This window comes from Candoia aspera, chromosome 3 (assembly GCF_035149785.1).
Source record: "Candoia aspera isolate rCanAsp1 chromosome 3, rCanAsp1.hap2, whole genome shotgun sequence".
In the NCBI taxonomy this organism is placed as follows: Eukaryota; Metazoa; Chordata; class Lepidosauria; order Squamata; family Boidae; genus Candoia; species Candoia aspera.
In genome coordinates this window covers 80460620-80485400 of record NC_086155.1, presented here as the reverse complement: position 1 = coordinate 80485400, position 24781 = coordinate 80460620, and the positions used below count along the sequence as shown (strand labels likewise).

Here is a 24781-nt window from a genome sequence, read left to right as displayed (position 1 = left end):
GGAGACTCAGTAGCTACTCTTAGTTCCTCAGAAGAAGGATAATATAGAAATGTAGTGACTATCTTGTTTACAACAGGGCCATGAAAACATTTATGATTTGTAGTGCAGGATGCTGGTACTTTATCTGTGTAGCCTAGGCTGAAATATCTCTACTGAAAAAGAAGACAAGAGATTACATTATGTGCCAATTATCACTTGAAGAATTTTCTCTTAATATTTAGATGGAATGTGTTTTCTTGCCATTCTGCACTCCTCCATTGCCCCATACATATAGTTTGCCATTGTCCTATCTTCCAAATATCTACAGATTCAGTTTCTCAGTTCTTTCCTAGTTCTTGTACATAATTTTTAAAAAATTTCTTGTAACCTTTTTTCTTTTTTTGATCTCTCTTGATGATAATGCTAAATAAGGATCTTTACTGTCTAAGGAGTTGATTCAAACATCTCAGTTTCTAAATATTCATTCTCTTTTGAGTTGCTGAGTGGGTACCTGTCAGCCTTGCAAGGTAGTCCAGACAAGAAGCACACCCAGAATCACTAGCTCCACCTTATTATAAGATTACATTAGCGGAATCTTGCAAATCTGAAAGTACATTTTCCCCGTCACCTTTACAGCCCAAGAAACTAGGGAGGGTCCCTTCTGAGATATTTGCCATGCCCCCATTCCGTCTGCAAACTCAGCTGCCTCTTATTTGACCATTGCCCTGGCCTGGGCTCTTTCCTCTGCCTCCCAAGGTCATTCCCGCATACCCTTACAGTACCGCTCTCTCAAAATATAGGTGGCATATATTTTTCCTTGCTGCTGCAAAAATGTTTCTGTAGGCAGTATACAAATCACTGCAAAAGATTACATCTTCGTTGTATATGTAGTTATTTTGAAAATTAAATGTTCCACCAATACATTTCAGGTTAGATAACTGTTGTAAAGTTAGCGTCTGAGCTCCTTTTTGGAAAATACTTTTTGAAATCCTTCTCCCAAACTGATACCAAACCTATTTGTTCTGGGGTTTGTTTAATATATCAGGTGCTTTTGCAGGACTTGATATTATGTCTAATTCCCATAATTCCTTCCCCTTAGCCTTATAGGCTAGGACTGCTGTTATTCATAGTCTAAAATATCCACATGACATTGGCTTACCTAGTCCTTTTTATGGAACAGAATGTAACTACATGTTTCACTGATTTTACTTTTGTTTGCTTTACTACATATATTTTCTCTTAATATACCCTACCTTTCTATATACATCTTAAAAAATCTATGTATTTCTGGTATCCTCCTCTCCTCTTTCACATTTATTAATGTTTCAAAAAAACATACCATTTGATGGATAATTAGCCCTGTTGAATCCACATTCTTCTCAAGTTCTCTTCCCTTCCCCCTGCCCAGTGACTGAAATGCTTTTAACTGGAACTTAGATTCTTTCTCAGAGAAAGTTGTACAGCTTAATTTATTCAGAATGTATATCAGTTATTTGTACTATACAATTTAGGGGTCCCTGGCAAATTATTAATTGTTTTACTTATGTGTTTTTTTTTAATATATTATGAATCTAATCAATAGATGTTTTCCTTATCTGAAGCTACTTTTCTCCACTCATTTATATTGTTACATCCTTAAATGATCCTGAATACTTAGAGGTATTAAAAGGAATATAGATAATGCATCACAGAGGTATATTCTTGAAGTTACAAAATGAAATTCAGTCCAGGTTTAAAGCATTCACATTTCAATACAATTTTCCATTTGGGGCTGAATTTCCATCTATCAAATTAAAAATCTTCAATATATTCCAAAATTCCAGCAACAGACTACAGTTAATCTGTATTCCTGACATCTCGAAACGTGGCTGAGAAAGATTGCCTATTAAAATGCTGCAAATTTTTTTGCAGTTAACATAGAACAATGTTTTATTTTTGAAAAATGGATGAATTTAAGAAAGGCAAAGCAGTAGCTGAGGCAGGATTCAATTTATTGTTATGCATTTCTTTTCACTTGTGAAGCCGGAAAAGAGTTTGATCCCCTCACTACTTTGGCCTTCTGGGAGCTCTATTTTCAGATTAATGGTGGCTTTACTTTTGGAAACTCTTAATCCATGTATGTGCATCTGTTCCCATTGTCAGTTAAATGAGCAACGCTTCTTAAAAAAAATTAAATGTTCTATAATAGTTACTACCACTTGCCTTTGAAAGGCTAACAAATAGCGCTTGAGTGAGTTCTTCTGTGTTTTCCTTTCATAACTGATAGACTGAGAAAGACTACTTCTTTCAATTAAATAAGCTAGTTTTGAGATCATTGTCTAATATCTAATTAAAGTCAGCACTGTAAAGTGCAAGACTTGAAATGCTGACAAAGAGAAATGGGCAAAGGAAGAAGGAATTGAAAGATAGTTGAGTAAACTCTTGAGATCGTTGAACATTTAAGAGCATATTATCCATTAGCTTAACTTCGTGTTGTCAGCAGTTTCCTTTGATTGGTCTGTATACTTCTTCAGCCTTATCCAAAACACATTTACTTGAAATCTTACATTATTTTGTTTGCTGCAGATTTGGTCTAAACATTAATGCTTTAGAATTACCATTATAAGAAAGATTATTTTAAAAAAATGTTTATGAGTGACTGTTATTGGCTAGACAGTGTCTTCTAGGTAGCATCAAGAACATAAAGCAGTCACAATAGAGTGGACATTATAAGACATGAAAATAAGTGTCCTCAACAACAGATTTCCTGTGAGAACCTACTTTATGAGTCAGCCTGTACGTGATGTGTAGCTGCAAATTGGATATCCTGCCATTTCTATTAATGAGTGAGATCAGTAGGAGAATGCAATCTTGAGTGAGAAATTTTGAAGCAGCAGCTTTTTAGCTCTTTTTCTGAGGAACAATTTCCCTTTTGAAATTTCTGCCATGTCACGCACAAACGCACACACAGTCCTTGTATATCAGCATTTAGAAATGGCCAGAAAAATACCTCATGGGGAAAAAGTGAACAAGTTCTCCACTTAAAATATGTAACTGCAATTTTCTCCAGATGTTTTTGTTGAAAGAAAAGTTGAAGGAACTTTATCTATGCAGATGGTATATATTTCGGCTCACAAAATATATCACTCTAATAGTTTGTATCAAGCATGATGCAAATCTGATTGTCAGTGATTTAATGAAATCTGTATTGAAAGGGTTTAAAAAGCAGAATCACTTCTTTGTTTGATTATAGGGGAAACCTGGAAAGAAAGGTGATGCAGGTGAACCAGGATTAGAAGGTCTGAAGGTAGGCTGAAGTTATTTCTGGTATTTACTCTTGTTAAAAAAAAAGGTCTGAATTTGAATTGTTGGTGTGTGAATAGTTATAGAAGAAGGCCCAAATAATGTTAGTGAAGGAGTGCAAGAACTGTTAGCAGATAAAAGACAATAAATGACATTTCAGCCCTGGCAAGGTGAGACTGAGAAAGAGACTCAAAATAACCCTGGCTTGATTCTGATCATACAGTTGGGTTAATGTGGTATGTGGAAAGGTTTTATAGAAGCAAATAATATTTTTCTAGCTGTTGATAAAAGTGCTGGAGTACAGAAAACAATGGGACCTATATGCAACAGGGAAATATTTAAAATTGCATGTTTTTTAAAATAAAATCTTATATTTTTAAAAACGACAGGGAGAAACAGGAGATCAAGGAGTTCTTGGGAAAACTGGGGAAACAGTAAGAATAAACTATTTTCTATTTCTAAGCTGATGCATTTTCATTTGTCTATAATTGCTTAGTTATGATGTGCTATGGACTTAAATTGAAGCTTCATGTTCCTATCAAAATGCAGCCACAACTGATTGAATAGATCTGTGTGGAATTCCACACCCACCCCAGTAATATTCAAGCTCTGAGTAATATTCCCAGAGTTCAAGTAATTTGCACTTAGTGGTACAAAGTCAGAGAAGGAAATGTATGTTTGTGAGCCAAGTGGAAATTCTGTGCTGTGGATGGAGCACCCTTTTTTAATCCTGCCATCACCATCACCACCACCACCACCATCATCATCTATAAATAACTCAAGGTGGTGAACATACCTATTACTCCTTTCTGCTCCTATTTTCCCCACAACAAAATCCCTGTGAGGTGAGTTGGGCTGAGAGAGAGTGAGTGGCCCAAAGTCACCCAGCTGGCTTTCCTGCCTAAGGCGGGACTAGAACTCACAATCTCCTGGTTTCTAGCCTGGTGTCTTAACCACTAGATCAAACTGGCTCTCCGTTTGTAAATTGGTTTTAGTTTCTTTCATTATCTCACACTGTTCAGTGAAATGCATATGTCACCATAGAAATTATAACACAAATCTATTTTAAGGAGTACATCTCATTATATAGTATGAGTGTATCTCAGTTTGTTAAAATGCTATGATACTCTTTTACTGTCTTCACATGTAAAATCTAACTAGAAATAAAAAATAACTAAAGAGGCATATACAATAGGATTACAGAACCATTGAAGTGGAAACTGACTTTGAAAAAATATATAGTAAAGGACTGAACTTTATTTTCATTCATATAAACCATGTGGCACTGCCTACTTAGTTACCACCATGTTTCAGAATGCAGGTATAAAGTATCTTTCTGGAATGCCCGTTCTTATTTGAATGGACATGTGCTTGCTTTCTTTGCCTTATTATTTCTTACATTTATGCATTACTTAAAATTGCTGTAGAGGTACACTGTGGGTCCTCACTGCTGTTTATCTACATATTAGTGAGACTGTCTTCACTGAAGATCCTGTGTATGAATGCCTCACCACATTCATTCAGAGGATGGACCAGCAGTGTGCCCAAAAGGAATGCATCTCATATTATTATTCCACCATTTTTCTTAAGAGGAAAAAAAATCCTTGTTCCTGGAAAGCTATCATTGTAAATGGCTTTTGTACAGTATTTATGATTTCACTGGCAAAGCTGCTATTGTACTACAGTGCCACAGGATGTGTTGCTCAGTCGGTGGCACAGGACTCTGTATGAGGTCAACAAAACTAGAAATAATCCTCATAATTGAATGAAATACAAGTTCATTATGGATTTGAATGACCTGGTTCATACCACATGTTAATCCAGCTAAGATTAATTAAAAGGGAATGCCTGGACTGTCATATTTAATCACCCCTCATGTCTTTTCACTTTCGTGTGGCTAAGGGTGGCTTCTAAATTTGGTCTGGACTCATTTGTGATCATAATAAACCAGAATTTGTTGTTTACAGAGTCTGTATTGTGCTAATTGGAAATTGCACTCCCTCTGGGTTTGGATAACACATTTAACCACATTAAAGTCATGGTGGTATGCAGGAGCAGGGTAGGATGGCAGCAAACCTATGCTGTTAACCAGTTTGGTTGCCTTATCATATTGTACTTAGGCACTCAATAATTGATAAGGAGTAATACAGTATTGGTGATAAATTATTCCAAGGTAGCAGTATAAGTAGTTTTTAAAATTAAAAAAAAATCTTAAATGAAGTCATCACCATTAACATAGGTCCTCAAATAGCTTCCGTATGATTTTTTTTTTAAAGGTGCTTGTTAGATGTAATAAGGCCTGTGATAAAATTAATACCAGGGCTGTGCAGCCATCTGGATCACACCCTTACATATCATTAAACCGAACATGTCTTTCTATTAGAGCTTCTTTTAAGAGTTGCCAACAAATGTTATATGAGCACCCTCATGTGCTCTGAATCAGCTTTTCCACTTTGAATCCAGATCGCTGCTTAGTCCTAATTAATATAGTGGATTAAAAAGCACTCATTCTGAAGATCTACTTATTAAGGATTCCTTATGTTCTTTATGGACTCTATAGAAGTCTACAGTATGTATGTATGTATGTATGTGTTTATTTATTTAATTTAAAAGTTCTGTCAATATTTATATACACAATAACTACCTTTATTATAAATATGATTAAATGTAAATATACTTTAGTTCATCTTCCTGTATAAAAATAAAAATGTGGTCTCTGTTTATTCTGGATCCCCTTTATTGCAGAAGGATTTATTGTGCATCTCAGTAAAGATAATAGTGGTTTTACTAATAGCAGGAAGCATTTAGATGCTAAAAGCACTTTTAGTTGTAATCCAGATTTCCTAAACCCTTATTTCCCTGACTTGCATATCATAAGAAACCATAGTTTGTGAAAATAGGAAGGGAATGAGCTATTGCAAGTCTTCTGCTGTACATTTCCTGCTTGTTTTCTGCCTTTAGCCAAGAACTTCAAGACATTTTTACTACTAATCATCATCATCATCATCATCATCATCATCATCATATAACAAATATATAATTCCTCAGTTCCTTCATTACTATGTCTGATCCAGAACTTCACAGGCATTTTGGTGTATAAAATATGTCCTATTTAAATAAAAGCTGTTGAAGTTAGATCTTTCAATGCATGGCATATCCCATAAGTTCAAAACAAAAAGCTATTTAAAAAAAAAAAGTAATGATATAGATCTTTATTACAGTCTTTGATCAGCCTTTACAATAAAAGAAAATAGTTTAAATCAACAATTTGTTGTGAGGCTCCTTGTATCTGAGAAGAAGTAATTTGCATGCCATCATGTTTTCTCTAGTAATCAGCTTAATATTATTAATTTACTTGATTGATTAAAAAAACTGAGCAAGAGAGAATTAAACCAGCAGGTTGGATCCAGAATGAGAACGCCACAGAGCAGTATATAAAACAATGTGGTGGGAAAAGAAATAACTCCCTTTTCTTCAGCAGAGAATCTAGGTACTTGTTTATTTCACTGATGGAAGGAAGAAACTATTTTGATTTAATATATTGGCAATACTTTACTTTGGCTAAGTACAGCATTTTGCAATTGAAACACGTTTCTCTCTGGCTGGTACGATTAGCTACTTCATACAGAATCAGCAGATCCAGTTATACAATATTTGGTTAATTTAATAAGAATGAAAAGAGTTCCACAGGAGCAAATTTGTAGGATCAATGAGAGGAAGTTTCTTTTGGAAGTCATGCCAAGAAAAATAGTTTTAAAAAACTGGAAAAAAAATTGCTTCTGTCTCAGCTATACTGGCATATACAGCTGAGTTTCAGATTTTTAAATTACTGTCTGGCAGAACTTTTAAACCACATTATAACAAAGACTTCTCCACTGTTGAGCATAAACCAAAACATAAATAGTTTTAAACATTAAAAAATAAGATCAGGACATTATATTCTTTCACACATAGAAATTAATGTGGCTGATAAAAGGGCCATTATTTTATTTGGAAGCATTATAACTCATTGCCAAAGTGGAAAACATTTTCCAGGTAACTGATTGCATAAATATCAGTTCAACCTAAGGAAGCCTCTGTAAAAATTAAATTTGTGGATAATAGCAGATTAAATATTACAATATTTTGACATATTGCATCACATCACATCAAAGGACCATAAATAAACCTGTTAGTGCTGCGATGTTAATTATTGTTAGAAGGACAAATAAGAATATTATATATGAATTCCTTACAATAGACAGGTCTAAGGCTTAGCAAACTACTTCAGAAGAAGATTGCTTTGGATTTTTGTTAAGGGGGATTCTTTTAATTGGAAATCCTGGGGATTGATCCTAAAATACATGTGCAACGCATGTGTTGTACTATAGAACAATGTGATATGTCTGTCTGAAAAATTATATTTAAATGTATATATTCCATTCATTTCAAGTGCATGTTTTCTAGTTCTAAAAAGGCAGAGAGAATGATAGAAATGATATATACTGCTTTGCTAGAAATGACATGTTTCCTTGCCTTTCCAGATAATAAACCAGGAGAACCTTACTGTTTAAAATCAGGTCCCAGGGATGACTAATTCACATAGGACAGAAAATCAGAACTTGCTATGCTCAGAGTTAAAAAAAAAAAAATGAAGGCTTAAATCACTGCCATGGTAGGATGTCACTGCCTTCTTCCCTCTGTGTGCTTATTTGTTTTTGTATTCCAGCCTACAGCCCTGTTATTTCCTACTAGGGATATTTAAGTTTAAGTACTAAACAGGCCAATCCTAGTTGGGACAAGATGCGATGCCACCCCATGAGGCATTTCATTTAAAGCAATAGCCAAATAAACTACTCAGTTCCGTTATGGCTGGAAAAAATACCACTATTTTCACTGTAGTACTTCACTAAGTACCACAGTGAAAGGTGCCCTATGCAAGCACCGAGTCACATCTGACCCTCTGGGGGGATGCCACTTTCGCGACGTTTTCTTGGCGACTATAGCGGGGTGGTCTGCCATTGCCTTCCCCAGTTGTCACCTTCCCCAGCAAGCTGGGTGCTCATTTTACCGACCTCGGAAGGATGGCAGGCTGAGCGGGCTGACTGAGAATCCATCTTCCCCTGGGATTGAACTTGGGTCGTGGGGAGAATTTTCCGTTGCAATACTGCCGCCTACCACTCTGCACCACACGAGGCTCACTAAGTACTACAGTAAAGGGGCTAATGCAATGGAAACAACTTATATAACAAAATGGGATGCAGTGGCTGGAGTGGAAGAGAGAGGGATAAAGTCTTAACAATGTCTACGTTAGGCATCCTAAACTGGATTCTGGATCCTACCTCTGGCAGGGGAAGAAAGATGATTGTGAAGCAACAACTGTCAAGTTACAATCTCCTTCCCCACAAAAGGAAAACAACGGAAATTGCTAACACATACCCTGTCCATAATACAGGTGTTAAAAAAATATCTTAAGCAGTAATCTTTTCACTCACTGGTCCCCTGCCATAAAATAGGAAGAAACAGCTCATTATTTAGGATATTTTTGTGTTCAGTCATACAGTAGTCTCCCCAGTCTGATGCTTCAATTGGACTACCATTCCTATCGACTCACCAGCATGATTCCATGCTGTCTGAAGAATTATTAAAGCTATAGTTCATACATCTGATAGATATTGGCCTAAGAAAGACTGTTTTCCAGTTTCATCTAGTCATACTTTATTTCTTCATGTCTAAGGGATCCTGAATATTATCTGTTTCTTCGTAGTGGCATTAAAAGTTTGCTTCCGAGTTCCAGATTTTGACCCATTCTTGTTCTAAGAATGTTGTTATTTTGTTTTTGGATGGTATTTTTTGTGGGATATTATGTAGACTGCATTATTTATACATTTTTCTATATTGGTTTCTTTCCCACCTTTGAATTTATTATTTTGAGTTTAATTTGTATTTCAAAAGTTGTCCTGGGATTCAATTATGCCAGCGAGTTTCTGGCATTCATGAGGCCTGGAGGAACAAAATTTAACAGACACTTTAAGCATTGGTAATACCTTCCCCATACCTTATTTACAATTTCTTTAATGTCCACCTGTTGACCATGGGAAAAGTTCTTCTAACTGAAATGTTTCATGAAAACATTTGAAGCATGTGAGATTGGAACTGCCTTATATAAAAGCCCTGAAGCTGAATGCAAAATCTTTTTAGATTTTCCATACATTTAAAAAGGAAAATAAAAGCACACAGAAATGGGTGTAATTATGATGCCAAGTCACAGTATTTACTGCACTGACATTGTGATTTAATCCTCGGGGACTCCGTACTCATAATAATTGAGCCAGCAGCTTGATCACCACAAGCAAATCCTGAAATGTACATACCACTAGAAATCTGCTGAATGGGACTTACGCAGTAGCACAGACAAGTTGAATGCTGATTCAAGCGAAGAAAGAAAAAGAAGCTCTAAACAGCCTCTGAGGGCAATTATATTGTTCTGAGTTCCAGTAAATCACAAGAATAGGATGTAATCTTCCAAGAGAATAGTTATGCCAATAGACCAGGATCCTATCATAAATAGGCATATCAGGATAATCAGAGCTGTGTAATCTTAAAGATTCTGTATATACGTTGTTTTTTCCTAGCTCTTAAGAGTCCTTAATGATACTACTTAAGATTTGTAGGCAATGTTAAGAGCAGTTTCAGAAGCCAGAAAGGTTTAAGGTTTTTGGTGACTTGCAGAAGCAACTTCACTTTCACATGTAGTTCCTTCATATAACCGAAAAGCGGAATATGGTATGCAGAATAAATGTGTACATTTCATACATTTGCCTAAAGATGTTTCCAGATATTTCATAAAATTTTACTGGACTGAGTATGTGCACATGGCCATATGAGTTTCTAAACTGTTGAGATTCATAGTAATCATTGGCTATAGATGATAGGATACTGGATTATTTACTTCTCCATTTCTTCTCCTTTTTAGGGACCCATTGGCTTACCTGGTGAAATTGGACCATCTGGGGGACCTGGTGAAAAGGTATACTATAAGTTGCTAGCTAATAATAATGTAACAAGAGCAACAGAAATAATATTCCAAATAACAGTAAAATGTACTATACTGTACACTATAAGTGGTATTCTAACTTTTGTTCAATATTGGATATGTCATGATAGAAATCTGTGATTGTCATTTTTCACATTTTTGTAAAAATAACTGCTGGGTTCTATGGCTTTGGGGAAAGAGAAGTTTAAATCTTCTTGCCATTTCTCTAGTGAAAATAAATTATTCATCTTCTAGTTGTGGGAGTTTGCACTACTTGAAATTTTACTAAATACATAAGCATAACAGCATGCTTACTCTCTAAATCTGTATTGGATTTTAATCATGCAAAAGAGGAACAGTTATTGCTGATCCTTGCAAAAAGTGTTACTTAACTGTAAATACTGCTACAGGATTTTTTAAAATACAGAAGAGTGGATGTTTTCCAAGCAAAGGATTGATAGAATCTGTCAGCAAATAATACAAATGGGTTGGAATGGGTCCCATAGATAATCTGGCAGCATCCACATTTCAGATGATAACCAATGGTATTATTTTCATCGGGAGGAGAGCATCCATCTTCTTGTTGTTGGGTTAATTAAAACCTGTTTTGACTGTAACTTCACTGCATCATCCCAGAATAGAAAAAATACTAGAGATAGATCCATTCATGGGGACAGGGAAAGGTTCACCATGATGGGGCAGAAGTAGCGACTGAGCTCCTGCTGGGTTTGTTTTCCATTCCTGCAGAGGCTTCGAGGATATCTTAGATCCAGGAGTTACCATACTGAATATTTATTTAGGTATAGAAGTTATATTTTTATTGCTAAAAATATTCCAAGACTGGAAATGCAGTTCTACTGTCAGAAATCAAATAAACGACAATATTTGCTTAATTACTTTTAAGGGAGAGAGGGGTAATCCAGGCCCAGTGGGCCCTCCTGGAGAAAAAGGTGTCATGGTAAGTAATTCCAGGGTTATGTAAGAAACTACTCTCTCTCTAATTTTATTTATTTGCCTTACATTAACAAAGCCTTAGTAGAAAGTATATGCTTAGTTGTTTACTGGAAAATTTCTGTCTTTACTAAGTATTTTTGGAAAGAACTCTTGAAAATAACAGAAAATAATATTCAGTTAACTTTAGGTGCATACTCAAATAAATACAGATATTTAAGGTAATCACATTCATGTGTAGAGACATTTGTGTGAAACAAACTGGAATAAAAATGAAAAGCTATTACATCAATGATTATAGGCATTGGGTTTAATATTACTTCTATTAGTTTTTGTTAAAGCATACTGAAACTGTGCATTATTTTTCAACAGTAATTTTCTGCTTATCATGTTAACTCTGTTAACTATTTCAAAAAAAACATTATCAGCAAAACTGTAGCACTGTAGCACTGTTTCACCATAACCAACTGTGAAAATCAAGCAAGCATCTCCACCTATTTTGAAGATAGGGCTTTGAATCTAGCTGATGTAAATGCTCTTCTGTTTGAGGAGAAAAGTATCTGAAAAAGGTAGCTTGAAATAGTGAAGGGTATGTAATAAAATGTCCTGAAACATAATTGGGAACTTAGATCAAGGATGTATTGTTTGACCTCACAGATAGCTTTCTGCAGAACTATCATTGTTATTACTTGAATTGACAGGGAGAAATCATTGTTTTTTTCCCCCCACATGTACACATGCAAATACATATTAAGTCTCTAAGAAAGTCAACTTGCTGGGCTTCCTAACAAAGGTTTTCTTCGCTAATGAAGTACATGAGAATTCCACTCACAGCTCTGAAATTGGAAGAATGCTTTTGAGAGCATTTATGCAAGGTTAACAGGCAAACTATGTGTCCATGCATCAGCCATACTATATTTCCTTTTATTTCAGGGATATCCAGGCCCACCAGGTGGCCCTGGTGATGTAGGGCCACAGGGATTACCTGTAAGTATAAAATATTATATTGTTGTGCACCCTCATATCAATCACATCTCTGTTAACTCTTAAGCTTAGGTTTATTAAAAGGCAGTGTAACTTTAGAGAAAGATAATAAAATTATTCACCCAAAAGAAGGGAATAGTAAAGGCATGAGTCCAATTTAGCAAACTTATATCCAGTGAGTTCAAAATAAGATATTTAAAACATGCTTAATTTCTCACTGAAATTGATGAAATGGAATATATGTTTAGCAGAGGCAGAATGATTTGCAGTGTTTCCCTTCTATTACTCTACAAACTATAAAACTATTCTGGAGGGAAGTAGGACCTTCTGGAACAGTGTGTGCAGCAGCAGGAGAAAGGGGTGAGTGATCATGAATCATTCCTCCTGCCATTGTGAGATCTGCAATAATTCCCAGTGGATCTAGTCCAGTGAGTTTTGTTTTTTGACACAAAGATCTGATAGCAAATAAAAACGTGTGTCTAGGTAAGCATATATGTCTGTTAATTAATCATTTTAAGGTCTGAACTTCCTGTTAGAAGGTAATGCCATAACTGATACGTTACCTGTTTCAAGTTGTTAGAATAGTAATTTGTCTCTTACACAGTTCTACTTTTCCATATGTGCTTATTTAAATTCCATAATATTTGGAATTATCTTGGAATGTATATTGAAAGCAATATGATGCAATTCATAGAGTATTGGACTGGGACTAGGGGAGATTAAGTCCCTTAAAACTGTTGAGTGGCTGAAGGCATATTTCAGCCTATTTTAGAGAAAGCTAAAAAGGGCAGTAAAGGAGGAAAATGGGTGAGTTTTCTGGTCCTGAGCTCTTTTGGAGGAAGATTGGAATAAAAATATAATACATAAAATAGGCTTCTGGTCTATGATAAAAAAACGTATTTAATTCTTATTTATTTCCTAGGGCCCTTCAGGAGCACGAGGACCTCCTGGACCACAGGGTTCTAAAGGTCAAAGAGTGAGTTGTATTTTTATGACTCCTAAAGTACATTTATAATTATCTTTTTATTCTTTTGGTTGGTATCTCACATGTACATTGTGGTAGAATTATTTAACTTCTCTCGTATGTATGTATGTATAATCTTTATTAAGGATTTTAACAATAATACAATGATATCAGAAAGAGAGAAAAGAATAGAAAAAAGTAAGTAAAAAGTACAAAGAAAAAAGGAAAAGAAAGAGAGGGAAAAAACGATTTAAAGTGACTTCTGATCTTCATCACTACAAGAACAAACAAACTTATTATTTTTCTATCTCCTAAAAGTTATATACGTGGATCACTTCATCCCGTAACCCATCTCTTATCCATTCGCAAATTCATGAATCATTAACGTTTCTATCCAGATGTCAGCAAAAAGTCCATAAAGGGTTCACAGACTTTTATAGGCAATTATCTTGTCTTACTTTAACCTTGATCAACTTTCTATTCCTTCCTTTTGCTTCTAACAATCTTAATCCTTAATTCATTCAGATGTTGTTGTAGGATTTGATTTCTCTCCAATTTTTCTTTCTCCTATCTTAAAGGTTTCTTCAAGTTTTTAACAACCCTCATTTGAGGATCCAGTACAACGTCATTATCCAGGTCATTCTCTTGGCTTATCATTTGTATTTCCATTTTAACTGTCATCTCTGTTTTATAATCCAGAATTTCTTTATTTTCCAGTATTTCTGCATCAGGTAATATTTGTTTATCCCCTTCATCCTGTCGGTCTTCAAAAATATTATCTTTCATATTTTTCATTTCTTCCTTAAAATCTTTTGCAAATAATGTATCAATATCAGCAAACATAGTTACTAACGTTGTAGCTACTAGTTTCTGATCCTATTCTTCAAAAATCTCCAGAAATGTCTCAAATGTCCTAGCATTGTCTGTCACTTTATAGGTTCCACAAAAGACAGGCTTTTCTTTTCTTTTCCCTTCCTTCTTTCTCCTGCCTGAAGTCTTTAGTTTCCTCTAGTGTTTTATTTCTAAAGTTGCGAAATCTCAAATTTCTACTGTTTGTTTTCCAATAGACTAAAGGATTTATATTCCCGTAAAAATGCTGTTTTTTTAAAATTTTATTATTTCCCAAATCTTTTAGCAAAAGTCCTAACATTCCAAAGGTGTCTGGTCCCTTAATTCATTTATAACTTTCTTAGATTAAGTTCTTATTAAGCTTTTTGCCATTTACTTCAATTTCTTTAAATTTTTTAAGCTGTTAGTTAATTGGTCTTTTGTACTGGAACAAAGATTAACTCACCAGTTGTTTTTTCAAACTCATTGCTTTGAAGATCTCTTTCAACTTTAAAGTAATTACATTTCAAAAGTGTTTAGAAAGTTAGGCTTCACTAACCTAGTTTCCTTAAAAGGCTCTACCACAGTTGAGAGCTTGATGGCTTCCCTCATCTCCTGGTGCTCCGATCTGCGGGAAACCACTATCCTGCTGTCTCCTTGCAAGGAGCTGCTGTCCGGAGCATAAATGGGCAATCTTTTGTCCTCTCCTTTATCCAGAGAAGTTCTGTTAGACCGGGCTTGTCCTCTCCTTCAGACGTCTACTTCGCCATTTCCTCACTTGGAAGTCAGGATTATTTCACTTCCAGACTGATAGAAACTAGACTTCTGATCCTCTATTAGAAGAAGCAAATAGAATCTATAATAAAATACTATAATGAGGAATTCAGCTGTTCATTATTCTAGCGAGTCAGCTATGCCCTCTTTTTGTATATACTCTTATTCCAGTTTTTCATGGATTCACATTCCTCACAATAGATACTCTATTTTCTGGAGCCAATTATACTGTTGCAAACCACACAGGTTTCCTAAACATTCTTATACATCCCTCTCGTTTCTCAATAATCACACTCCTTCCATAGATAATTAATAGCATTAGCTATCAGAAGACATTAAAGTATAGCTAATTAACCATAAATAGCTTGAAAGAGCTATTTCAAATATCACTTCATTTGCATTCTCACTAAATTTGCAGTTCTACACATGCTATTCTCAAAAACCACTGCATTAGTCATTTACAGCTGATAGGATAGTAGAACTGGAGGAGAAGTTGCCACGATTAAGAACATAAGCAGGGCCCTGCTGGATCAGACCCCTGGCCCATTTAGTCCAGCAGTCTGTTCTCACAGTGGCCGACCAACTGAACAAGGAAGCCCACTAGTCTCCCAGCAGATGATCTTCAGAAGCAGTCACACTGCCATCAAGGCTAATAGCCATTGATCCTCATGACTTCCATTAATTGGTTCATAAGTTGTTACAAGAACCCTACTCAGTGCCATGACAGGAGAAGGAGATGATACAATGTTTCCCCAATTATTTTATGTTTTACTGCAGATGACAAGAAGGTTGTCCACAGCAAATTTCAGAGCCACCAAAATGATATACTCAAGCAGTAATGTCATCACATAAATGCTGCCATTATATACTTGCATCCTGATGTCTGATACAAAGTTTGTAAATTGTGGTATTTGAGTGATGACATCATTGTGTACATTTTATTATTTGCTCCCCCTTGTCCCTGCTCATGAAGGATAAGATCATTTATGGTATGGCACATCCCTTACAGAGTTAAGGTAGCTAAGGCTGTTAAAAATCAGTCTCATTGGGGCTTACTTATTAGAAAATCAAGAGATCTTGAGAAATAGTTTGAAGAATTAATTGTGGGCTTCTAGAAGTGAAATGCAGTCTGGCCATTTCTATCTTGGAGGGCAGATCCTAAGGTGATTGTGTCCATGGGTCAAGTAGAAAAGTAATGGACAGGTTTAGATGGGAAAAAAGCTAATAGCAGGGATTGGCCAAATTGCAGAGAGGCAGATTTCTTATATGTTTTGATTCAAAGGTAGTAACTGAGGATGTTTTCAAACTGATCCTTATTATCTCTTGCAATGAAGTATCTATCTATTGTCTATCTATCTATCTCTTGCAATTTTTTAATCCGCAATGGATTCTGTATGCATGTGTGTGGGGAAAAAATGGAATAAGTGATGGAAAAACAAATAAAAGTTACAAAATGTCCTCATTTGGATCCAGTTAAATTCTGTGAATTGGACATGGCAGTTGCAGATTTTGTCTTATGAATCCTCATATGCATATACACATGCACAGTTGCATCATTCCTGAAATGTCCTTTTTTATACATCAGGGACCACGAGGCCAGGATGGTCTTCTGGGAGAGCAAGGGACTCAAGGTATTAAGGTAAACTTAACTTTCTTAGTTTTGACCCAGAAAATGATCCATGATACTGTTAGCAGATGAATGAAATACAACCTTTCTGCTGTTGAGAACTTGATTCTCTTTGTCTCTGTGTTAACTCCTACACCATTTCCTCTGTAGTGTCTTATAGTGTCTTCATAGATTCATCCAGCTTAATATAAAGGCTGTCCTCATTATTGTTACTTTGACACAGTGATAGTTGGACAACTCTAGTGATATGTTTATCTTTTGTGAGTTACTTTGAAAGCTTTTCTAGTGGTATACAACGTAATAAATAAATAGTACCTGCATTTCTGTCTGAATGGTTGATGACAGACTTGCCAAAAGTTTGCATTGAAAGGAATGTCCATAATTTGGAATTTAGAAGGAAAAATTGTCACGTGTTCAGGTAGAATGTACATTAAAATAGCCCTATTTGCTTTTTTTTCCCAGGGAGAAAATGGTGACACCGGGAAAAAAGGCATTCCTGGACTCATTGTACGTCTTAGAGAAGTGTCATTCTTTCAGCATTCATATTTATGGCATCAATTCTAGCAAAACTTTTGAAATAGATTTGACACTTTACCTTCTTTGTGTTTGCACAGGGAAAAGCTGGAATCCCTGGAGAAAGAGGCAGTCCAGGAGCAGCAGTAAGTACTTCATGCTTCAGGGGAAGATTTATTTATTTTTCTTTAATTCCATTCTGCTTCTAACATAGTACGTTGAGGTTAAATTAGTTAGGTTCACCTACCCTAACATGTTTAACTGCATTGAGTGGGGGTTTAAAGTATCCTGTGAATACAACTAGTCCTCATTTAGCGACTGCCTTGTTTAGAGTCCGTTCGCAGTTATGATGGTGATGAAAAAGTAACTTTGTGACCAATCCTTGCATTTACGAGCTTTGCAGGTCTGTAAAGCAAAAGAAAGCTGAAGAAAGATCATAAGCACAGTTGCAGTTTCACTTAGCAACTGCTTCACTTAACCAAGTTGCCAGTCCCAATTGTCACTAAACGAGGACTAGCCGTATTAGAACCTAGTCTAGTTCTTGCTCAACCATGGAGTTGTTTGGGGCTAAACTAATCCCCCCTGGCCAGGTGGGTCAAATGAATGCAACCATTATGTTGTACTTTTATACTATTAGTGTAAATAAATTAGAAACTTGATGTTTCTAATAAATTTTAGGGTAAAGGATTCCTTCAAAAGTGTTCTGTCAAGTATTGCAGGGGTTTTTGTTTTTTGCTGTAGCAACTAATATGTTTCTCCTTTAATTTAAAATGAATGGAGAACTGGGGATGGAAGTATAAGAGTGAGCATAATACTTTCTCTTCCTCCATAGCCCCCAGTCCAACTGAGATCACTCTTTCCTGATCTTTGGAAACAACATTTTGTGTTACAGGGGAGGGTGCTTAAAATATCTACCTGTAGCACCCAAATCAAGATTCAGTTTTACTGTAATAATTGTAATGATGATAGAATAGTCTTTTCTCCCATAGATGGGCAGTTAGTTAAGCTTTGGCAAAAAGTGGGAAACAGTGCAGCCCAAAATCACATTGCCTATCTAAGTTTTAAAATCTATAACGAAAGATGATGGTACCAATGGCAGACATTATTGCTATCAATAATATATGAAGATATTTATGTAGGATTATTTATCAGATCATTGTAGTTCCTGTACATAGAGGACATGTTATCCAGTATAGTTCTTAAATGCAAGAACAGTAATGCACTGGCTCGGGAGACATTAACATTTTCATTAGAGAACAAAGGATTCCTGCTTGTTGAAGAGACAATACTTTCTCTGCAGTTCAGCAGTTTTTTATTTTATATTCTTTCATTTGCCATATACCAGAAATGAGAGACACTGTTGTAGTAGAATATTTTTTCAAAGCACATCTTAATGTTGCTAAGTTTTAAAGGTAAGTTACTTTTTTGTCAGTAGTGTATTTTCTGATTTGTTAGATGGCAAGGCAGCTACAAAAAAATTGACTATACTTCTATTTCACATCCCTAAATGATCTTACAGTAAGGCCATCCAGACTATAGCAGTTATTTGTCATTGTTGTGATATATTTATTGTACATCTTCATCTATCTACGACAAAGTAAGCCTCACTGAATTCACTGTAGTTTATTCACAGATAAACAAAGGATTTTATCTTTAGTTTGTATGTATTAACTTTTAAAGATTATTTAGGATACTACTTACCAAAAAAAAGAATTTATTAAATCATAAGTAAGCTAATCACTTGATCAACCATAAGTACGTATTTGGTAGAAACAAAATTGTGAAATTAAAAAACCTTAAATTTCATTGAAGAGATTTTATGAATTGCATTTTGGTCAATTTATGAAAGGATTTTGATGTAAAATTTAAGTGGCTTTTTGTGTTGTCATTGTGTTTTCAGGGTTTGCCTGGTCTTCCTGGAAGCACGGGAGATAGAGGTCCTATGGGTGAACCAGTAAGTCGATTTTATTTCCTTTCATTAAAAATGTCAAATTTAATTTCTTGGAAAACAGGTATCGTATATTATGCTGTAATTAAATATATATTATAGAAGAAGCCTTATTCAGGCTGAACCTGTGTGACTCCTAGTAAGTCTTCCAACACTACAGAATAAAGTAAATTTTTTTCTTCGTTTGTTTAAGATGGAAGATTGTCCTCATAAAATTACATCTGTCCTCTTAAACATGTCCATGAAAGCCCTAAAAGCTTGAGAGTGGTAACCTCCAAGAGGCCTTGCATTCATTGTTGTATTTTTTAAAGTTCCTTTTCTGGCCCCTTTTGTTCAGCTTTTACCTTATCATTTCAGATACTGTAGTGCATATAAAGAAACCACATCAGACATTTTTTTTTATTCCCAAAATATTACCCAACTGTAGTACATTTATATCAAGCTTGAATGATAATGTATGTCCTCTGTGCTTCAGTTTGGCCAGCACACAACCACACACCTTCCAAGATCAGTTCAGGATTTGATATAGAGTGTGTCAGGCTTCTGTAGTTAGGTGGTATGATTGTATACTTCATTCAGTCTCAGATATTTTGTGTAACGTCCTTATCAGGTCTTAGTGGGTGAGTACAAAGTAAGTTATCTAAGTACACAACCCACCTGCCAGTTAATATGAACACATTTGGCAATGAATTTATAACCCTCGTAAATAATTAGGGTGATTATGTAAATCAGTGTTTTTCAAACTTGACAACTTTAAGATGTGTGAACTTCAACTCCCAGAATTCCCCAGCCAGCATGGGAAATTTTGGAAATTGAACTCCACACATCTTAAAGTTGCCAAGTTTGAAAAAACACTGATGTAAATTGAATAACAAGTTGCACAACAGTCCTTAGGGCAAAATAAGCAGTTTTTGAAGCATTTTAATTTCCTAGGGTAGAAATAAAGAGGCTATAAGTTATTGACAGCAGGTGGCAAGCGTTGTTTGCTGATTGTTCAAACCAAACCAAGAGAAGTTAAGAGACCAGCAGAAATGCGCAATTTGTCTCCATTGATTTCCATTTCAAAATTCTCTTGCATTTCTAATTTGTACCATTGTAAATAATGAGGGATTGGCCTTTGGCTCATTAATCTCACAAGAATGCCTGTCAGCAATTATCACAAATGATTTTTTGGCAGAAAACATGAAAAAAGCTAGTAGAGAATTTAAAAAATGCAAGAATATTGCATTACATGTCAGGATCATACTTAGAATAATTGGACATCTGTTTATTGTGTGTAATAATTCCAAATGATTGTTTTGCTTGTGTGAGGTCTTAATAAAAGTCTAAGCAGTCATATATATATTGCTTCATGTGTATGTGACAGAATATAAATACAGTTGGTACTGTAAGTGCTAATCTACATGTTGAATTCCATGTTGATTTCAACATGGAAATGCTTTCATTGGGTGAAATACAACACAGTGGTATTACTTCCTTCTCCACTGAACTCAGTATGACCTACTTCTGAGTTCTCATGCATAGGCTTACACTCCTTTGTGTAATATTGGAATGGGTTTGCTAGGAAAATAATGCAGGTGGATCCAAATACCAAGAAGGGGGTTTGTTCCTTGCTGTTGAAATATGGATGTGATACTCAAATAAAATGAAATACTGCTTATTCCGCCAGCAAAATTTGAAAAACTACAACACAAAAGTAAAAGCAAATAGGTGAGGTAAAATACTGGCATAACAAAGATAAAATTACAAACAAAAATACAACTACTGTAATGGTGTTAATTACCTGTGCAAGGGTAAATCTAAAACATTACAGTCTGTGAAGTAAAAATATACATCACCTAAAACAAGATAGCTAACATGTATTAAACCTGAAGTGATGAATAAAATAGAAGTGGTTATTTCTGTGACCAGTTATGCCTTATTTTCTTTGCAGCAACACAAAATTTGACTACTGCACAAGTGATAAAGGCTTTCAAATCTTCTAGAAAATGATTCACATAGAAATTGTCTGGCCTTCCTGGAAATTTACATATTAGGGTCAGAATATAAGCAGACCTGATATCCCTGTAGAACTTATAATGTAATAACATGTGAAATGGTTTTGATCTCCTTGTCGCTACTTGGGCAGGTTACTGAGATTTTTGAATATCTGCCTTGCAGCAGTGTGAATGGTAAGATATTATGCCTGACTTTGAAAAATGCTATCCTCAGCTTGGGAGAATTAGATTTTGTAGGTATCTTGCTGGTTCCCAAGTTTAGCCTAAAACTCCATATCCCTTATTCCTTGGGTGAGTAGTTGTTTGGCTTGGTCTATGCTAAAGAAATTACGAATGGTACCGAAAACCCACGTAATGCCAACTTCTGCTCTACAGCCTGTTTGCAGGGAGAAGGAAAATTGTCTACTAAAACTAGCGGGGTGAGTCCAATTGGGAAGAATTGGATATTCAGCCAGTAGTTTCTCATCATTCTCCAGGCCCTTACCTGTATTGCAGACATTCCTGTCTTGTGCCTTAACCAGGCATTGACTGTTCCATTGGGCTCAGTGAGGATTGATCTCAAAAATGTTGTTTGCACTGTTTCCTGCATATCCTTCTTCACATAAATTCCTACCTGTGCTCCATAAAGGATTTGGGCCAGTGGATTGGCCTCCAAAAGTCTGGATGCTGCAGGGTGTAATTGTCCTCCGCTTGTGTAAAAGAAGTGCTTAATAGCACCTGTGGACCCAAGAGCTAGCTGCACTATGTGATTCTGGTGCTCATTGTAGGTGCCTTTAGTAGAAAACCACCCCTGGGCATTTAAATGCAGTCACCTGCTTTAATTTGTGCCCTTCTACTGTCCAGTATTGTTGGGTGGCTCTCTTAGCAAAGACCAGAATTTTAGAGGTTTCGAAGTTAAAGACCAGGTGATTTTTGTCTGCAGTACCAAAATATGCTGCTATTGCTCCTTTCAGCCCTATAGGGAATGTGATATTCTCTGAACAATCTGCTCTCTCCTAACTGCAGCTTTGGAAATCCTCATTGCTAGCTTCTTAATGCACAAAGAAGATATTTCTAGTTAAAATTATTTTAAGGGGGCTTTATCTACATGTCAGACCCTATCATCAGTCATTATTAGCTCTAGAATTACCACAGTTATTGAGAGCCGGTTTGGTCTAGTGGCTAGGGTTCTGGGCTAGAAACCAGGAGTCTGTGAGTTCTAGTCCCACCTTAGGCATGAAAGCCGGCTGGGTGACCTTGGGCCAGTCACTTTCTCTCAGCCCAACTCAGTGCAATGTAGACTAGCCGCCTCATGGTGCACCCTGGGCAATGTGACTTGTCATGGCTAAATAGTCTACACATCTGGCTGCTGGACCTCACAAGGATTTCCCAGCAAGAAAAAAGCAGCATGAACGCTGAACTGCTATGCCATACAATTAAATAATAATAATCAGTCTTTATTAATGGCCAACTAACATTTTGGTTTTAGCTGAAAGAAGTACTAATATTTTTCATTTTATACTCTGGCTTATTTTCCATTGGAATTATAGGAAAGAGGTGTCTATTTCAAGCTGTAAGAGCTTTATAGGTAAGGTATGGGAAAATGTTAGCTTAGTTGGGTCCTAAACTTAGTAAGACTGAAAGGTGTTGGCAGGCAATTACATTGTCACATAGGTGTTTTAATTTCTTACTGAAATTCCATTCCTTAATGTTTTTTGTAGTTTTTATTTAAAATTTAGCAACATACCCCTTGGCCTACTAATAGCCTGCTTATTCTTGTATTAGATTAAATAAAACTGCATCTATGTATTTTAAAAAACACTAATGGAATAGTTTCCTCATCTCATGAGCCTAAAAGAATGAAATTTAAAGTAACTGTTCAAACTCTTTTTGATTGTTCTGTGTGTCCCAAAGAAATAAGATATAATAGATTAACGGCTTTGTCTTTTAGATTGACAACAAATATCACTTGATGTATTTTGCATTTGCATTTCTGAACATTTTTTAACAAAGGAATTTTTTTCAAAAATCACAGTAGAACAAATGCCTATACTGGCAAATAGTTTTATTTTTAAAACTTACAAATATAAACCAGTATCTAGATTCAGAATTCTGTGCCAGGTTCACTTGTCCTACTGTACATGTTTTGATCTGTGTTTTTCCCTTCTCTGTACAAAATCAGAGAATCTGCTGTCAGAATTCTAAGAATTTTAACTTCCACTGAAACAAAACTAAGATTCAACTTCTCATATTCACATAAGTTTAGCAAAATCTGGTTGAAATTGCACAGTATAAAACAAAAAGGAAATAAAACCAATGTATTAAACTAAAGGTAGTCTCCTTTAAATTAAGCTCAGCTCCTGGTGACTACAGGCATATGTCCATGCCTGTAGTTTTTGGAATGCTATGGACATGGTATGCCTTTGCTCTCTTTGGGATTTTTTTTTTTACTTCCTAATGCAGACTATGTCCCAATATACCCTGGTAATCTCCAATCCAAGAACAGACCAGGCCTGGGTCTGCTTAACTTTTGACCCCAGAGAAAGTCAGTCATGTGTTGCCACCAGCTGTCTAGAAGAGTTCTTGGTTTTGCTGATATACTGTAAGTGGTCTCAGAAGCAGTGTTGGAGACCCCAAGGCTAAAAATTTCAAGGCAGTGCTAGAAATCCCAAGTTTAGTAGACTTCAACTTTCATGCTGAGGCTACTCTAACAGATCCAACTGAGTTTTTCTGATTTCTATGGCTTCCATGTGCTTCTCACAACTCATTTCAGAGCCTTCCCATGAGGCAGTTGTTATTTTTGTTACTGTACTGTAGAACAGTAGTCCATAAGCCCCCAAAGTTATACCCTTGCTATGAACAGTGTAAGGAATGAAGGAAGTTGGCAAGACAGTTCCCAGGCCACATAGAACTATGAAGTCATCATTGAGTAGGTGCCACCCAATCTAAAGAAAATGGTCAAATTTAGCTCTAAAAGACAGGAGGAAAGCCTAGAATTTAAACCCTATATCATAGAGATATACAGACAGATTGAATTATGTGTACGGAAGAAAGTAGAGCTTCTATTTGTATACAGCTGCATTATTGTCTGCAATAACGCTGTGTCTTGTCTCTAAACTTGTGCTGTGAGCATGTTACTGAATATGGGGCTTGATGTTTGGAGGGTTCAAATTTAATGCTGTGTCTAATATGAAGCCTTGACAGATATACCAATGCCTGTTGATGATTGGACTGTTGCAGCAAATCCCCCTCTACAAGAGTGGGGACCATATTAGATTATTCTACTCTCAGAAGCTGATGGAGCCTGGAAAAAGGAAACATCCAGCTGTAGGGATAATGTCTTCTGAAAACCTGGCTGGCTGGCCTATCAGTGACCTACCTGAAATGCAGAAAACCAAAAAAAGTTCTTGGACGTTCATTCTAAGGTGTTGGAAAAAGATGGTGGCACTGCAATTCCAGGGGATCCCAGATGAAATGAATCATCATGATCCTTTTCAATCTGGTTTTAGATCTGAATACGGCAGGCAGTCTTGGTTCTGATGTATTATCTGTACTGGGAAATAGTGATGCTTCTTTCAGTGGCTTTTGATATTATTGACTGTAATATTTTTTGGATCATTTGTAGGAGTTATTTGGAGGGTGGGGTATCCTGCAAAGCCATTGTTTCCAATAATGTCTACTATATATGATAATGTTGGGAAGGATCATTTGCATGTTTAGAGCTAGTTATAATCAATATGCTAAAGATACTCAACTATACTTCTCCTTTCCTGAAAGCTAGAGATTGAACATTTCTATGGCCTCTGCCACCAGGCTGGAAAGGACTGGGTGTGCAAGAACAAGATAACACTAAATGTGGACAAAATGGAGTTGCTGTTGATGTTTGGGGTGAACTTCAGAGTTTTGGTGATGTGCCTGTTCTGGGTGCTGTTGCACTCCC

General features: G+C 35.9%; 1 protein-coding gene across 1 annotated transcript in view; it reads left to right on the top strand.

The window, feature by feature from the left end:
* Window positions 1-24781, top strand: part of COL24A1 (collagen type XXIV alpha 1 chain) — a 151166-nt gene that overhangs the window by 70932 nt on the left and 55453 nt on the right. The window contains exons 23-32 of the mRNA XM_063299869.1: window positions 3212-3265; window positions 3651-3695; window positions 10217-10270; window positions 11181-11234; window positions 12161-12214; window positions 13134-13187; window positions 16363-16416; window positions 16867-16911; window positions 17019-17063; window positions 18818-18871. Coding sequence (XP_063155939.1) covers window positions 3212-3265; window positions 3651-3695; window positions 10217-10270; window positions 11181-11234; window positions 12161-12214; window positions 13134-13187; window positions 16363-16416; window positions 16867-16911; window positions 17019-17063; window positions 18818-18871 — 513 coding nt within the window. The remainder of the gene's footprint in view (window positions 1-3211; window positions 3266-3650; window positions 3696-10216; window positions 10271-11180; window positions 11235-12160; window positions 12215-13133; window positions 13188-16362; window positions 16417-16866; window positions 16912-17018; window positions 17064-18817; window positions 18872-24781) is intronic.